General features: G+C 38.5%; 1 protein-coding gene across 6 annotated transcripts; it reads left to right on the plus strand.

Moving 5' to 3' along the window:
* The first annotated feature begins 4,909 nt into the window (after nucleotides 1–4,909).
* Nucleotides 4,910–16,002, plus strand: ZBTB18 (zinc finger and BTB domain containing 18). Of its 6 annotated transcripts, XM_070734049.1 has the most exons (5): nucleotides 5,489–5,608; nucleotides 7,646–7,728; nucleotides 9,483–10,742; nucleotides 13,206–13,226; nucleotides 15,406–16,002. In XM_070734049.1, exons 1-4 carry the CDS (start codon nucleotides 5,577–5,579, stop codon nucleotides 13,211–13,213), a joined length of 1,383 nt encoding a protein of 460 aa, XP_070590150.1. In that variant the 5' UTR covers nucleotides 5,489–5,576; the 3' UTR covers nucleotides 13,214–13,226; nucleotides 15,406–16,002. The 6 variants fall into 6 exon arrangements, with proteins under 6 accessions (XP_070590145.1, XP_070590146.1, XP_070590150.1 ...); XM_070734048.1 differs by lacking the exon at nucleotides 15,406–16,002 and having other exon boundaries at nucleotides 13,206–13,464; XM_070734044.1 differs by lacking the exons at nucleotides 5,489–5,608; nucleotides 13,206–13,226; nucleotides 15,406–16,002 and adding an exon at nucleotides 4,910–5,327 and having other exon boundaries at nucleotides 9,483–12,996.
* Nucleotides 16,003–17,489: the final 1,487 nt, after the last annotated feature.

Here is a 17,489-nt window from a genome sequence, read left to right on the forward strand (position 1 = left end):
CCGGACTTTGAACCTTTATCTTTAATATGGATAAAAGATGGATTTCTTTGGAATGAGATAAACAGAATACTTGCATACTTTTAAAACCACAAGATCAGGCAGGCATCTTTAGATGTATGGAATCAGATCAAAAAAGTACACTATAGAGAAATACCAAGATTTTGGGGCGTGGAAGCCAGAAGACACCGAAATACAATAGAATAAACAAAATGGTTAATTATGAACAGATAATAGGTGAAACAGGGAAATTTTAAAAAGACAACAATTACAGAATCAAGGAATTTCTATCGATTGGTGGCCATATGCTCAGATTCAATCTAGATTACAAAAAGACAAGAAGAACTTTGGTATTCAAAAACAATTTACAGTGTTAAATAGAATTCTGCTAGAGTAAGAAAAAAACGTAATTACCAAATTATATAAATGTTTACTTGAATATAGGATGATGAAATAATTAAGGAAAACATGATTAGCTGGGTGAGGAACATAGGACATAGTATACACTTAGATCAATGGGAATACATATGGAAAAAATGTAAAATGGCATATTATAAAACTCTGAACATTTTCAAGAGGAGATTGGACTGTCATTTGGCTGGGGTGCTGTAGGATTTCCTGCTTAAGCAGGGGGTTGGATTTGATGACCTGCAAGGTCCCTTTCAACTCTAATAATAAATAAATAAAGTCAATAACATATAAAGAAAACATCCACAAGATGTTTTATAGATGGTATCTGGCACCAGCAAGACTTGCGAAAATGTATCCAAATCTAAAACTGAATTGTTGGAAATGTGGACATAATAGTGGAATGTTTTTTCACATGTAGTGGACATGGCTGCAAATTTAAAAAAATTGCAACAAAATTAGGACATGAATTAAAGAAATTACTTCACAAAAACTTAAAATGGAACCTGAAGTCTTAGGCATAATTGAGCAAAAAATGAAAAATGAACATTAAGATAACACCCATGGACATAGAAACATAGAAGTCTGACGGCAGAAAAAGACCCCATGGTCCATCTAGTCTGCCCTTATACTATTTTCTGTATTTTATCTTAGGATGGATATATGTTTATCCCAGGCATGTTTAAATTCAGTTACTGTGGATTTATCTACCACGTCTGCTGGAAGTTTGTTCCAAGGATCTACTACTCTTTCAGTAAAATAATATTTTCTCATGTTGCTTTTGATCTTTCCCCCAACTAACCTCAGATTGTGTCCCCTTGTTCTTGTGTTCACTTTCCTATTAAAAACACTTCCCTCCTGGACCTTATTTAACCCTTTAATATATTTAAATGTTTCGATCATGTCCCCCCTTTTCCTTCTGTCCTCCAGACTATACAGATTGAGTTCATTAAGTCTTTCCTGATATGTTTTATACTTAAGACCTTCCACCATTATTGTAGCCCGTCTTTGGACCCGTTCAATTTTGTCAATATCTTTTTGTAGGTGAGGTCTCCAGAACTGAACACAGTATTCCAAATGTGGTCTCACCAGCATTCTATATAGCGGGATCATAATCTCCCTCTTCCTGCTTGTTATACCTCTAGCTATGCAGCCAAGCATCCTACTTGCTTTCCCTACTGCCTGACTGCACTGTTCACCCATTTTGAGACTGTCAGAAATCACTACGCCTAAATCCTTTTCTTTTGAAGTATTTGCTAACACAGAACTGCCAATACAATAGTCAGATTGAGGATTCCTTTTCCCCAAGTGCATTATTTTACATTTGGAAACATTAAACTGCAGTTTCCATTGCTTTGACCATTTATCTAGTAAAGCTAAATCATTTACCATATTGCCGACGCCTCCAGGAATATCAACCCTATTGCACACTTTAGAGTCATCGGCAAATAGGCAAACCTTCCCTACCAGACCTTCCCCTATGTCACTCACAAACATATTAAAAAGAATAGGACCCAGAACAGACCCTTGTGGCACACCGCTTGTAGAGGGTCTCTAGATCTTGACATGTATTTTGAATTAGTGTTGTTTTTAGAGTTTCTTTAACATAAATGGCTACTCCACCTCCCCTTCTCTCTATTCTATCCTTCCTATACAGTGTATATCCTGGTATGGATATTTCCCATTCATTAGAATCCTTAAACCATGTCTCAGTTATGGCAACCAGGTCCAAATTATCTCTAGATATTATGGCCATTAATTCACAGAGCTTGTTGCTCAAGCTTCGAGCATTCGTGCACATTACACGAAGAACATTATTTTCATTATTAGTTTGCCCCTTATCATCAACAACTACATCTATTTTATTTGCAGCTCCCTTTTCATAAGCTTCCAAAAACTGCTTTATCCTCATTGGTCGGGGACAGAAATCACCCACATCAGTTACATCTCTGTCCCCTTTACCTAGTTTAAATGCCTGTCCAAAAAAGTTCTGAATTCCTCACCGAGTACCTGGGTACCTCTGTATGATGGATGCAAACCATCCCTCTTAAACAACTCCCTATTAGACCACCTACTGACATCATGACTTACATAGCCAAAACCTTCAGCTTTACACCACTGCTTTAACCACACATTAAACTCTATGATACACGTTGTTTTATCCTCTTGGCCACAAACCGGTAACACCTCTGAGAAAGTCACTGAATCTGCTATTTTACCCAGCTCCACACTTAGACATTGAAAATCTCTTTTTACTACATTGACATTTCTCTGGGACAAATCATTTGTGCCAAGATGCACCACCACATCAATGTTATTACCTTTACTCACAGCCTTGACAATGGACACACGGATGCATGTGTATGTGTGTGTTTAATAGTGAAGTACACCAAATAGCCTGCATCAACATAAATAAGCAAATGTTTTTAGAGTGAAGAAATACATACTCCTGATTGCACACCGTTCGTTACCTATCTACCTGCAAAACCAAGTTGGAACTACACTTGACATCCAAGCACTCTGAAAAGAGGTCATATTTGCATTTATTTATTTATTTAGATTTGTTTGCTGCCCACCTCACTGCCTAGCTACATAGCTGTTCATGGACAGATTCCTACATATGCAGAATTCCTATACTTCGAGGTTTCTTCCTCATATAAAAGCCCTTATTGTGGTGAACTTGATGCTAATAAGCAGTTCTCTGAAGGTGAATTCTCAGATTTTCAACAACAGGCCAGTTTTACATGGCAAAATCAATTCTGTTTGCTTATTGCGCATGACCCAAAGACAGCTATTTTGAAGGCTGCTGTCAGAACTTAAAATAAAGTTAACTAGCAAGAACAATATTCGTAAGATATTGAAGTTTTCATCAAGTCTAGCTCCAAATTATTCATGGAAACATTCAATGTCTTGATCAAAGCAGTTTGCCAACTTTCCTCCTTTTTTTGACTTCTCAATAAAGCTCACTTTCCTGCCACTTCTTAGTGGTTTCCCATCCAAAGATTAAAGAGGATTGTCCCTGCTCAGCTTTTCCCAATCAGCCAAGTGCTGCCATCTAGCTGAGTATTTTAAGATACTACTGCCCATTGACAATTAGCATCTGGCAACAGCAAAGACAAAGCCTTTAGCATTACATTAAGTTTGCATTACGATTTTATCTGAATTCAGTCCATTTCCACCAATAAATTAACATGCTAATTATATGCCGATTAACATCTTCCTTTATCCTTTCAAAGCAATAAATAAATGACCACCCCACAGCTTTGACTTCGGTTGGTGGTTCTTCCAAGATTGACAGCTCCTATGCACCAACACTCAAAATAGACTATCAACAGCTATTCGACCTCACATTCAACATATTTTGGGTATGAATGGCAAAGGGAAAAAATATAGTAACATTATAGGAAAACGCAAGAGGGGCAATATCGTCTGGACCTTTCATAAAAATTACACTTTTGAAGCAGCTGCAATTTCATTTTTTTAATTCTGGAAAGTTACAGGTTGAGAGGTGGGCAGATGGCAGGACAGGAGATATTCCCTAAGATTTATTTAATGAGTAGCGATGAAGGGATATAAGGCGTAGAGTAAAATCGTACTCATTTTACTCTCAAATAATAAAAAAAATACTTCTACTCCTTCAAGAAGTCCGCGAGGCAATTACCAGGGACTCCTCCGTCGGTTTTTGTTTTATAAGCTCAAAGGTCGCATTTCTGCCTTCCCGAGAAAAGTACATCTGCAAAGCTTATGAGACATTCTCAAATTGTTAAAACAATTAAAACAAAATTGTTAATTTTTTTAAAGGCTGGGAGGAAACCCGCGAGTTCCGCGCAGCAACAAAGGCGGTACAAGCAAGAAGTCCTTAGAACCATTTAAAGTGACGAGAAGTTAAATGGCAGGCAAGCAACTTAAAAAAAAAAAAAGACGTTGGGCAGAAGAAAAAAAAATTCGTCTAGTTATAGGGTGTTTCTCTCCCCCCCCCCCAGTTTTGACAAAAAAATAAACGAGCGGGCACATCTGGCGGAAAAGCCCTCGTGACGAGTAGCCCAGCAACAGCAAAGCGCTTACGGAGCCGCCACCAAATCTCCCAAGCTCAGGCAGCCTCCAGGCAGGCCTCGCCTTTCACTCGTGTAACCCCTCAGCCTTTTCCACCAGAGACCCACAGCCTTTATTCCCCACCATGCACCGCGCCCGGGGAGAAAAAAGACAGCCCACCCGAGGCCCGCACCTCCCCGAGGCCGAGAGGAGACTGCAGTGAAGAAGCGCGAAGGACGCGCGGACTGACCCGGGACTACAAAACCCCGCCCCCTTTCTCAACCCTCAGCCACACGCCTGTGGAAGGCAATAAAGCCCTCCCCGAAAGCGCTGATTAGCCACCACGGTCAGCTCGCTCGGCTTCCTCCGCTTGCCATTGGGCGGGCTCCCTTTGTCCATCAGCGACTTTCTTTCTCGCCGATTGGACGAGGCGGCGCCGTGAGCCAGCTGCGCTGTCAGTCAGGGAAACTGCTCGGGGAAGGAAGGGGAAGAGGGAGGGGAGGGAAGGAAACATCTGGCTGCCGCAGCCCGGGCCCCGTCTGTGCCGCCGCCGCCGCCGCGCGTGCTCCTGCGCTGTGTGCGCCTGACTCCCCGCCCCCTCTCCCTCCCGCCCGCTCCGCCGGCCCGGGATCCTCCGGGGCGCTGCCATGGGGCGCCGCTGAGACAGCCCGGGGAGCCCCCCCTCGCTCCCTCCCCCTGCCTTCCTCTCCCCATTTGCCCCGCTTGGGTGGCCCCTCACTCACTCGCGGACTTGGAGGGCGGGGGGGGGCAGGAGGAACGAGCGGGACGCCGGGCGGGGAGACGGGGCGCCCGCCGCGGCGGAGGGGGCGGTGGCGGCCGAAGGAGGAGAGGAAGCGGCGCAGGGGGAACCTGGGGGCCGGCTCCAGAGTGTGAGTCCCGGGGCTGTCCCCCGCGGGAGCTGGGCGGAGAAGGGACGGCCGGGCGCGCGGAAGCCGTCCCGTGTTGCTAAGGGAGGAGGAAGAGCCGCAGGTTGCTTGTTGTGCTGTGGGGTTGCCGTGGGGCGGGGAGGGGTGAGGGGTGTGTAGGGAGGGTAGTGCGAGGTTGTTGCGGGACGCCTGGCGGCTTCGGGGCAAGCGGCGTCGAGGAGAGGGCGTGCAGATGTCAAGGAAGAGAGGAGGATGCCTCGAGTCACCCTGAAGAGCCGCTTAAAGTGAGCTGATCTGGGGGGGAGGATGAGGGGAGGGTTTAACAGGTGGAGGAGAAAAGGGGGGGTGCGAAGTTGGGGGGGGGGGAGAGAGAGAGAGATAGCCTCAATTATTATTTGTTTTGGAACGACTCCCGTAAAAGACCCCGACGGGGAAGAGGAGGGTCCGGATTTAATGGGCCGGAGAGCGAACAGCTTGTTTTGGATGGCAAAAGTCCCCATCAAGTGGATGTAGGTGTGTGTGTGTGTGTATCCTCCTCTTTCATAAAGAGGGGAGCAAGAGTGGAGTAAAGCTTCAGAGCAGATTTTGTAACTGCGGGAGAGAGAGAGAACCCAGAGCAGTTCCGAGCAAGTTTGCAAGGTTCAGAGTTTACAGGGTGAGAGATGGGAGGAAAGGAGGGGGGGGGATTTGCAGGGGAATTGGGCTAAGCTTGGGAGCAGATGGGGGAGCAGAGAAGGGAGTCCTTTGTATGGTGGCAGAGGCTGTGTGCAGCCAGTGTGTGTTTTGTCTCCCAGCTCAAAAGGTCAGGACCGGTAGGTGAGGTGGAGAGCAGTGCAGCTGTGGAGACAAGGCAGGGTGGATGCGAGAGGGGAGAGATTTGCTCCCTCCCAGAACACTTGGCTTCAGCTCTTCCTCCTTACTTTCCTTTTGTTGTGCCACTGACTACTATTCCTGTAATTGCCTGCTTCCTTCTTTCCTGTCTGTGCTGCTTTCCAAATCTCTGCGTGTACTTGCTTAATCTCAACACACTTTGTAATAAGTCAGGAGTTAAATGAAGTTGTAGCTTCAAGTTGGTGTCCCTCTCTATGAAAGGGGGGGGGGGGTCACAATTGGGCCATTAGCCATGCTGTGTTTCATATTCACCCAGAACTTTTGCTTTATTTGTAAAATTCTATTAAGAACAGTGTCAGAAGAGAAATTGCTTGAATTAACCACCTACCAAAGTAAAATGAGATGGGTTGGGGGAGAATTATGAGTAAATAGTGCAGAGAACTTTGTTAATTAAACATTGTCTGTGGCCTAGGACTGGCAAGCTGGATGCTTGTCTATTCTGCTGGGCTGAACAGCTTGTTTCATTTTAGTTTTATTTCCCGATTACTCACAGCGTTTTCCTGTGAAGTTAAGGGAGGTCATTACATTTTTTTCCATTCTCAAAATAGTTTTAATATATATTCATACGGAATAAAAATGGTAATAATTTTAAGGTCATGCTAGTATTTTTGCCTTATTAATAAATAGCAAACTTCATATTCAGTTTCATGCCACAGATAAAACAGACTTTATATGATAACACTCCTTGAAATAACTGCATTTTTTACAAATTTATTACGAGGAGGGGAATATTACGATTATTTCTGTTCTTGATTTTGCAATAGTATGATCCTGTAGAGCACATTGAGCAGTAGATGATTTATAAGTGCCCAGAAAAGTGCATAAGATAGAAGCAATTATTACTTTAGTGAGTAAAATAAAGTTAACGTACAATTGCATTGATATTTATATAGTTTTCTAAGTCAGTTCATATTTTCTATCAATTTAGAAAGAACAGAATATCAAGATAAATACATTGGGTAAAATGAATTGCTTAAAATGAACCTCTGGGTTCAGTAAAATGGATGGGTAAGTTCTCAATATTAAAAAAAAATAACCCTCCAAAGTTATGACAGAAGGGTTCTATACTGTACATGCAATGAAGCCCCATATGTTTAAGGGTTTTTTTCCCTTTACTTTTTCTCTGTTAGAAAGTTTTGGGAAAAAAGAGACTTTGAAGTATTTTGTTTATACTAACAGACAAGAAAAGTTCTCCTAAGAAAAAGCTGGTGGAAGGAGTGTAGAGGAGTAGCATATGGCATTAAAAGGAGCACAGCTGGAGGTAACATTTCCATCTGAACATGATGTCAGAGCAGCTGACAGCCTGCCATCCCTCAGCCTTTTATTCTAACACACAGACAGGGAGTGAGTGTGTTTGCAGATCTGTGTGTAGGGAAGGTATCTCATTCCTCTCTAACATCATCTCCACTTTGCATCTGTCTCTTTCTTAGTCTGCTTTTTTCCACCGATCTAACAGACCTGGAGCCAGCAAGACTCGGACAAAAGGACTTAATCAGGTTTATGTGGGCTAAAGGTAGGAACAGCAGGAGGCTAGCTACAGTATGCTTCTCTCTTGATGTTTGTTTATTTAATTTCCAAACAAAAATCCTATTACTTGTTTAATGATGTTTAGGGGAAAAAAATAAGTAGGGTTCATTGAAAAGGGAATAACAGTTTCTATTGTAATTAAGACTTTAAATACATGTTGATTCATTTTTTCCTGTGAAGTAATATTAAAATAACTAATTTAAATGATGTAGTTCCAGTTTTTTAATTATGAGCACTTGAAAAAAAATGTATAGTTTAGGAAATCATTTTGGTATTGCAATTATGATGGCTGTTCTCAGAGTACTGTTTCTAAAAGTAAAAATAGGAAAATAAGATTTGAAAGTATATATATATATATACACACACACACATACATATGTATATATATATGTATGTATGTATGTATATATATATATATATATATCTCAATGAATGAATGAATATATGAATATGCATGGCGATTTATACTGTTCACATTTATGCTTTCCCCATTGAGGGATGTTTAAATCTATAGCCCCTTCCCCCCCTTTGGGGGAAAAAAAGGACTTGAATGTCTATGCAACTTTAGGATCCCACCTACCTTGAAACTAACTTAATTTCACACACACACCCCTTTGGAAATATATTAAAGTTTATTTCAGTACAACAATAACTGAAAGCAGGGTTTTGTTTTCACGACTAATTTAGAACTTGTAGATTTGAGCTGCCTGAATTGGCCAGACAGCTGTAATCGCACTCCTCTATTCTTAATCTCTTTATCTGGGCAGCAGCTGCCATATGGCCACAGTCAGCTGGATCAGATGTTTATAAGCTTCCTTCTTCGTCCCTCTCTGTCCTTTCAGCCTCCTAATTTGATCACAGCTACCTTGTGAGCTGCCCTCCAATCTTTATTTTTAGCCCTCTTAAGGATTAGGATTGATGTTGGCTGTGGGGCACTTAAAGTGATTGTATTGTAAATCTTCTTGCTTTATTCTAGCAGTAGAATATACTTTGGACCAGAGTGTAACTTTAAGAACATATAATGCTCAAAGGTGCAGCAGCTGTATGTAACTAGTTTAGCACAACTTCAGTTATAAGTAGGAGAAAATAAAGAAGATACTTAAGATGTTTATGTAGAAAACTCTAATGCTCATTTTGAATGGTTCCACAATGACCCCAAGGGGAGAAAAGATTACTGAATTATGCTGAAATTGTTTCAACTGATTTGCAGCAATAATGTAAGAAAATCTTAATAGAAGAGTCTTTTTTTAAAAGAAAAAGTCTTTTATATAAAGAGTTTGCATTTTTATGTATTTTTAAAGGGGGATGTCTGGTAATCAGTTATTTTGTTAGAAAAAGAAAATGGGAAAATTTGCATTCATAGATGAGGCCAGCAATGATACAGTTTAGAAGACATTGTCATCTTAATCAGTTAAGATTAGTTTTTAAACTCCCCCGTTCTAGGATTAAACAAGTTCTATCAGAGGTACCTGCTTCCGAATTCAAATCGGAAAAGGCTGTTGTAACTTTCAAGTTCTGAATATTCATTTTCATCTGCAACACACACACCCAGTCTACTTTTTTACGGTGAATGAGAGAACTCTGAAAGTTGCAAAAAAGTGATTAGCAGAAAGTCGTGAAATCTTAATTTATTTCCGTTTCTCTACAGAGCATTACTTCGGGTCTTTGTACCCACTGCAAAATTATAAAATGTAGCCAGTGAATATTTCCATGGTTTAATTAAATCTTTTTTGCTCCTAGGTTATGAAGGCAGCATGGAGTTCCCTGACCACAGCCGGCATTTACTACAGTGTCTGAGGGAACAGAGGCATCAAGGTTTCCTTTGTGACTGCACTGTTCTGGTAGGAGATGCCCAATTCCGAGCACACAGAGCTGTACTGGCTTCATGCAGCATGTACTTCCACCTATTTTACAAGGACCAGCTGGACAAAAGAGACATTGTTCATCTGAACAGCGACATTGTTACAGCCCCAGCTTTCGCTCTCCTACTTGAATTCATGTATGAAGGGAAACTCCAATTCAAAGACTTGCCCATTGAAGACGTGCTTGCAGCTGCCAGTTACCTTCACATGTACGACATTGTGAAAGTTTGCAAAAAGAGACTAAAAGAAAAAGCCACCACCGAGGCAGACAGTACTAAAAAGGAAGAAGATGCCTCAAGTTGCTCGGACAAAGTGGAGAGTCTTTCTGACGGCAGCAGCCACATTGCAGGAGACCTACCCAGTGACGAAGATGAAGGGGAAGAGGAAAAGTTGAGCATCCTGCCCAGCAAAAGGGACTTAACAGCTGAGCCTGGGAACATGTGGATGAGATTGCCCTCGGACCCCGGAGTGATTCCCCAGAGCGGTGGGGAACCAGACACACATGCAACAGCAGCTGGCAAAACAGTAGCCAGCCCATGCAGCTCAACAGAGTCTTTGTCCCAGAGGTCTGTCACCTCCATGAGGGATTCAACAGATGTTGACTGTGTCCTGGACTTGTCTGTGAAGTCAAGCCTTTCTGGAGTTGAGAATTTGAACAATTCCTATTTCTCTTCACAGGATATGATACGGAACAACCTGGTGCAGGTGAAGGTGGAAAAAGAGGCATCCTGTGATGAGAGTGACGTTGGCACTAATGACTATGACATGGAGCATAGCACTGTGAAGGAAAGTGTGAGCACTAATAACAGGGTACCATACGAGCCAGCCCACCTGGCTCCTATGAGAGACGATTCTGTTTTGAGGGAGCTAGATAGAGAGGACAAAGCCAGTGATGATGAAATCATAACTCCAGAGAATGAGAGAGTTCAGGTGGAAGGTAGCATGGACAGCAGTCTACTCCCTTATGTCTCCAACATACTTAACCCTGCAGGCCAGATTTTTATGTGCCCCCTCTGCAACAAAGTCTTCCCTAGTCCCCACATCCTGCAGATTCACTTAAGTACGCACTTTCGAGAGCAGGACGGGATCCGCAGTAAGCCTGCCGCTGATGTCAATGTCCCCACCTGTTCCTTGTGTGGTAAGACTTTTTCTTGCATGTACACTTTGAAACGTCACGAGAGGACTCATTCAGGTGAAAAACCATATACTTGTACACAGTGTGGGAAGAGCTTCCAGTATTCCCACAATCTGAGCCGCCACGCGGTAGTTCACACACGGGAGAAGCCACACGCTTGTAAGTGGTGTGAGCGGCGGTTCACCCAGTCTGGAGACCTTTACAGGCACATTCGGAAGTTTCACTGTGAACTAGTGAACTCATTGTCTGTCAAAAGTGAAGCACTGAGCTTACCTACTGTCAGAGACTGGACATTAGAAGATAGCTCTCAAGAACTTTGGAAATAGAATTTTATATATATAATTAATATATATATATATATAAATATAGATCTATATAGTTGTGGTACAGTCTAAAAGCAGTCTTGTTTCCTTAAACTAACAAAGTTTGGCCCTTAGCTTGTTTTATGCACTTTAAAGCAGCATGAACATTTCACTATTTAGTGTTCTGATAATGAACTATAGAAATAAGACTAAATAAACTTCATAAAACCTTCCCTTGTCTCCCCACAAAATAAGTACTTCTTTTAAAAATAACTTCAATTGAATCAGAGCGATTGTTAGTCTATTTAGCGTTATTTACAACATTGCATCCTTTCAATCTCTACTTAAATCAGTAATCTCCAGGTTTTATTTTATCACTTCAGTTAAATTTTTTATACTGCATGCATCTTTTCTAGCCCAGGGAAACCTGAATGCTTTTAGACCCAAGCGATATGATTTCTAAATTACTAGAGTATCAATTTTTCAAGAGTGATTGTTATTATGTTGTAATTTGTAAACTACAATAGTTCCCACAATTAAAAAAAAAAGATTTTTTGAAAATACACTGGAATCACGGGGACTCTGAAGGTGTGCTTGGGATGAAAAAGGATGTTGCATTTTCAGCAGTTGCAAACTGCATTTAAAATGTGAATTACTGTTATATACTGTAATTGATAAAAGGGTTGGGGGGGGTGTCAAAGAAATTGACAAGTTGTGTTAATGCTCTAAGTTGAGTCTTGGAAAGTAAATATTAATGCTACAGAAATGCATGCATTTCGGTATATTTTTGTCTTTGTTTGCATTGTATAACTTTAATGAGTGATTTTAAAAACTTATTTAATTTTTAGTAAGAAAAGGCACCAGGCAAAAAAAACCCCCTGTTGTTATGAAGAACATAAATGCACTGCTTTTATTTTATATAATTTAAATTAATTGCCCATTGTCTTTAAGTTGAACGAACGCTATATGTTGATTTTAGCTATGTAACGGAAGATAGTAATGTTTACAGACTTAGAGATTTGCATGTGCAGTTAACATTTATTTAAAAAATGATTGCACAAACCCATGCCAGCTCCAACCTTAGATGCATATACTTACCCATGTGAGCATTTTTAGAATTCCTGCTGCACAAATAAACAATAGGTGTTCTTTTTATTCGCCCCTTCAAAAGATTCTATGGAGTGAAAAAGCCCCAGGCTAAAAGAACTAAAAACCTTGATTGACATGGGACAGGGTGGGGAGGTGGTGGGAGAAAAGTTGGGGGAGGGTTTGTGAACTGTGTATCCAAACAGCAAAGACTGCAGCCTGAAGTGTGGTTTTAATGATCAACACGTAGGGCAAAAGCATTTTGCACAGTGTTTGTTTTCCTGTCTTGCACTTACAAATAAGGTCTATGAGAGTAGCATGGAAAATGTTTTTTTTTTCTGCTTTTGTTTAGAATTTGATCGCCTTAACTACTGTAAACATAGCCTATTTTTGTGCTTAAGAAACTGAATGGAAAACTCCATTGTGTATTGCTGGACTGTTTTGGAAATATTTTGGTCAAATGTATATTAATTTGGCTGTAATGGCATTTTTTTAAAAAGCTGTGAAAATGGCCTTGGAGCATTATTTTTAGTTACTTGAACAGTCTCTAGGTTTTAAAAAAAATCATTGTTTTTATTTAGAAAAGACAATCAGTGTCTGAAAAAAATGGACTACTTATGCTTTTTTATTCTTTTGTGGACATGAGTGATTGTTGGGGAGGGTTAGGTTGCCCTTTAGTTTCACATTTTTATTTTATATTTTGGTTTTAAAAATTAGACTGACATCTAGCCTTGACAATCATAGTATGTTTTATTTTGATGAGGGGGAGGGGAATAACTTATAATGCTGTTTAGTTTTGTACTATTGGTGTGTTGGTGAATTTTTAAATTGTGTGCTAACTGCAATAAATTATACATACTGAGAAATCATTTAGTTGTCTTCTCCCCTTTTTAAAAGAAAAAAATTGTAAAATGTTGTACGCACTTAATCTTTTTGTGCAGTTTCCTCTTGCTGTATGGAATAAGCTTGCAGTTTGAAATGGATCTCCAGCAAAAATGGTTTCCATCAAACAAATGCTACTAATGCTGTTTTTCTTTTTAAAAAACCCTGATCATAGCAACTATTTTTTTCCCTACAGGTTCCTAAATAAAAAGCTATGGTAAGTAATGTTCTGAGTTTTATGGAAGCACAAACTTCTAAGTCCAAATGTACATTCTGCATCTAAATGGGGACAAGTGACAGGTTGAAGAAATGACTGTGTGGTGAGACATCTACTCATTGCTAAAATAATAGCAATTCCAAATCACATGCACACAAATTATATCAGTAGACAGTGGTCCCATTTTTCCTTAATAGTTGAGCTTATTCCTGCCAGAGCAACTTATAAGTAGCCCTTAATTTGATTAAATTTAATAGTTTCTTAGGATGTTCCCAATGAAAGCTCTGCAATAGAATTGTCAGTTTGGATCAAAAGAAATGTGCACATCAACCAGTGAGCCTAATTTCTATTATGTACAATATGGTTTATAATTATATTGACAATTATTATACACCTCCAAATGATCTCATTCATTTAATGCAACATCCATAGAGTTTAATAGCTCCTTTCGTAATAGATTGGTCTCGCTATTGATGTATATTTTTAAAATGCATGACAGACATTTAAAAAGCCTTCATATCACAAGGTTGGATACATCTGAAAACTTCACTTTTGGTCCTTGGTCTTCATTTTTGTGAATTTTAAAGTAATGAACAGAAAATGAAATTCAGATTGTCACTTTCACAGTAAGACATGAAAACTGTGAAGGAATTTATATCATTTCAATATTTCCATTGAGATAGTTAAGGTGTTTAAAGCTTACTTTGGGATATAATTTTAGAATTCATTACTTCTGACAATAAAAGGTCTACTTAATTCATTCATATTAACATCTTTCTTCACAGGGCTGTAAAAATAAAGGGAATATGTGAATTCAGCAAGTTCGGTCATATTATGTTTACTGCAATTGAAATCTAAATTCTTGTGATCATCTACGTATGAATGTATAAGATAATAAAATAAACCTCTCCTCCCATAAGACATGCTTTCTCTTTAGCTTGTAATAACCTAATCTGTGTGACAGAATTCCTAGGGTGGGACAGTAACAGTTAACACTTTTTTATAAACTGCAACAAAGAATGCTTAGTAGATTTTTTTTTTTTGAAGTCCCAACAGCTTTTTGAATTCCAATAGATTAGATTCCAATAACATAAATCAGATTAGATTCAATTACACTGAATTGTACATTGAATGTATGCATGCTTGTATTTTTATTCCTGAAGCATGAATGGCATATTTGGGTTAGCACACATGCATGTTATTTTTTCCTCCCCTGGAAATTATCATTTTTTTAGAATAATTATAAAAAGTTGTTCTCCAAAATTCTTCTATAACAAATAAGAGTAAAAAAATAAAGGAAAGGTAAAGAAAGAATATTAATCTTTTACAGTTTGTCCCTGTAGCCTACTGAAATCTTATATTTAATACTATTAGGAAAATGTAACATATTGAAATAATTTTTTGTTATAGAACAATTCTTTGGTAACAATTTTTGTTATAATGTTCTATCATATAGAATTAGGCTAAAATATAGAACATTATAGAAACATGGCTTTACTCATGTTTCTTTTACAGATACCTAGTGAGATCACAGTGTTTCCTTTTAAAACATAATAATATCCAAATCAAAAACAATGCTTAAAAATCTTCAGGGTTTTTAAGTATTATCAGTATTCTGCTCAATAATGTTACAAGTTGATTTGTTATCTATATTCTAAATTGTGAATACAATAAGTATATAGCAGAACACTGCTTTTTATTTTCTGATTTGGATTCTTTTTTATTCTGTCATAGGCTTTGAACCTGTAACTATGGATAAATATATAGTTATTAAAAGAAATCCATAGTATTTTCAGAGTATTGCATATCTTAATGCAGCATTTTGCTATTTGGAAAGGAAACAGCTATAAATTTTGTACTGATATTTACCATAATTCTATACATTAGAAGAATTATCAACTGAACAAGAGACGCATATAGCACTTTTCAAATATAACTTTTAAATAATTTTTAGAATTATAGCAAATATATGATACAGTTAAGCATAAAACTAAATTGTATGCATTTACGATGTATGTCAAGAGTGTAGATTGATCAATTTTTATTTCCACTCTAGTGAATAAAACTCATAAATTAGATAAATACTGAATAAATATAACCAAGTAACTGAAAATTTATATTTTTCAAAAGTATACATGTAAATTTATCCTTAATACGTGTCACCATTTTTATTCATCAGCCAAAATGTTGTAAATGTTAGAATTTTCAGCTTTGATAAACATGACGTAAGCCTGGATTCCATATCTTGAAATTCTCTTCATGCAAATCCTTCACTGATATTGGAACACAAAGCAGGATTGGAATGACTAAATGCTTGGATGGAGGTCCCCCGCGAAACCCCAGGATTACAAACTACACTGGGGCGCCTTGAAGACATCCCCGAAGAAAGGCAATGGCAAACGCTGCTGTACTGACCCCAAAGAAATGGCATCAATTAAGGAGACTTAGGTTTAGAAATATATTGCTTCCTGAGACTATTAAAAAGAATTATCAGAAAAAATAGAGTTAACTTTTGAGCTTTTCCCCATCAAGGATATGATCATTTTTGAAAATTTTGTAGGTTGTTTCCTAAGAAGAAAAGGACAATTTTAACGGCAAAGGTTGGGTTCCTTTCATTGAAAGACGCCCTCGTGCAGCTGCTTGAGAATATTATTTGTAGCATTGGTCACCATCAGTTAATGTATCTTTACCAAAGTGAAAGAAATTTTCTCCCATTAATAGAACAGGAATTCTATAATGATTTAGTAAGAGGATGCATTTTTATTTTTGTTTAATAAAATAATTTTATATACTGAATCCCATTGGTTTTAATTCCAGGGTGATGGTAATATAGTGTCCACTGTATTTTCAATACTTACTACTTTGACAAACAAATTAACTGTGAGACATGAAATGTAATCTTTATGTGTGAAATATTAAATATATGTACAATTGTTTTTTTTAATTGCTGTACAGTATGTAAAATGTTGAGCTAATGCACTTTCTGTTAATGATAAAAAAGGAATGGGTACTCAAATTACTACCGTTAACTGCATTATACTTAACCTTTCTTAAAGGCGGTTAGATTTTCCCTTTAATAAATTAAATTTTTCAAATGGAGTAAATAGCCTCTTGCTTTAGCTATAACTTCAAAATGCACCTAAATCAGTAATGAGTTCAGAGTAAGAATGCAGTAAAGGATCAGAGAGTTACAACTAAAACTGTAACTTAAGCTATTTGTTTAGCACATTTTAAGAATGATTACGTAATTGAATTCATGTGCATGATTTATTTTAACTATACTACTTTAAAGTCTACCACAGTTAAGATTTTATATATTTTCAATAGTTTTATCAAGTATATGGATAATTTATCTTTAATTTTTTGAGAATTATTTGTATGACAGCAGTTTCTGTAATGGGAGAAGTCCAAGTGAGGGGATGAATAAAACTACACAGTAAAACTCTTAAGAAAAAAAAAACATTTTGAAAAGTCCATACGGAAAGTTTGTATATTTATTTATTTAGAAACTCACACGGCTACTTGTCTTATACAATAATCAGAAAAAGCAAAATAAAAATCAATTCATTCCATTAAACTCTACATATTCTTTAATTGGCTGGACTTATTTCTACCCTAGCCCCAAAGGTATTACACCAACCACTTTATTTCTTTGTTCAACATAATCAATGTATATACTTTGCACCTACATATGAGAGAGAGAGAGAAGTCTGAAGGAGGAAGAGGCTATTCAATATAATTAAACATGGATACCTCTGCAGTTCTCACAGCTTCCCACAATTTTTTTTTTTGCATAACGGAAAAAAAACTTTAGAGAATGCTAGCATGTTTACTTTCTAAAACTGACAGTCCATGGATCTCATGCCACCAGGATTTTTCAGTAGTCCAGGAACAGCTGCAAAACTGAGTGATCTTACAGCAGCTTCACTAGTGAAGCGGCACAGCAGTGACTACATTTTCTGCAGCGCATGAGAACGGTACATCTTTCTCCCTGTCCTTACCACTTTCTATAGAGGGACAATCAAGAGCCTCCCGTCATTGTTTGCGGTCTGTTTTGAAAGCATTACTGCTTCAGACAGAAAGGCGGTGCAGTGTTTGGTGACGTTGGCAGAAAAGATTATTGGCAGTTCACTATATTGCCAGAACATAGCCTATAAGAGTTGCTTGAGCAGGGTCTGTAGGATTGTCTGGAATGATAGATATGCATCCTCTTCAAGATCTGTTTTCATTCTTACCTTCTGGGAGGAGGCTATTCAAAGCAGA

Source organism: Erythrolamprus reginae, chromosome 1 (genome assembly GCF_031021105.1).
Source record: "Erythrolamprus reginae isolate rEryReg1 chromosome 1, rEryReg1.hap1, whole genome shotgun sequence".
Taxonomy (NCBI): domain Eukaryota; kingdom Metazoa; phylum Chordata; class Lepidosauria; order Squamata; family Dipsadidae; genus Erythrolamprus; species Erythrolamprus reginae.

What these genes read in the sequence shown, in the direction of transcription:
- ZBTB18 (XM_070734043.1), top strand. Translation starts at nt 5,577, where the DNA reads ATGCCTCGAGTCACCCTGAAGAGCCGCTTAAA. An exon ending in ACCCTGAAGAGCCGCTTAAA is followed by an intron (nt 5,609 to 7,645) that starts GTGAGCTGATCT and finishes TCTCTTTCTTAG; the next exon opens with TCTGCTTTTTTCCACCGATC. An exon ending in CAGGTTTATGTGGGCTAAAG is followed by an intron (nt 7,729 to 9,482) that starts GTAGGAACAGCA and finishes TTTTGCTCCTAG; the next exon opens with GTTATGAAGGCAGCATGGAG.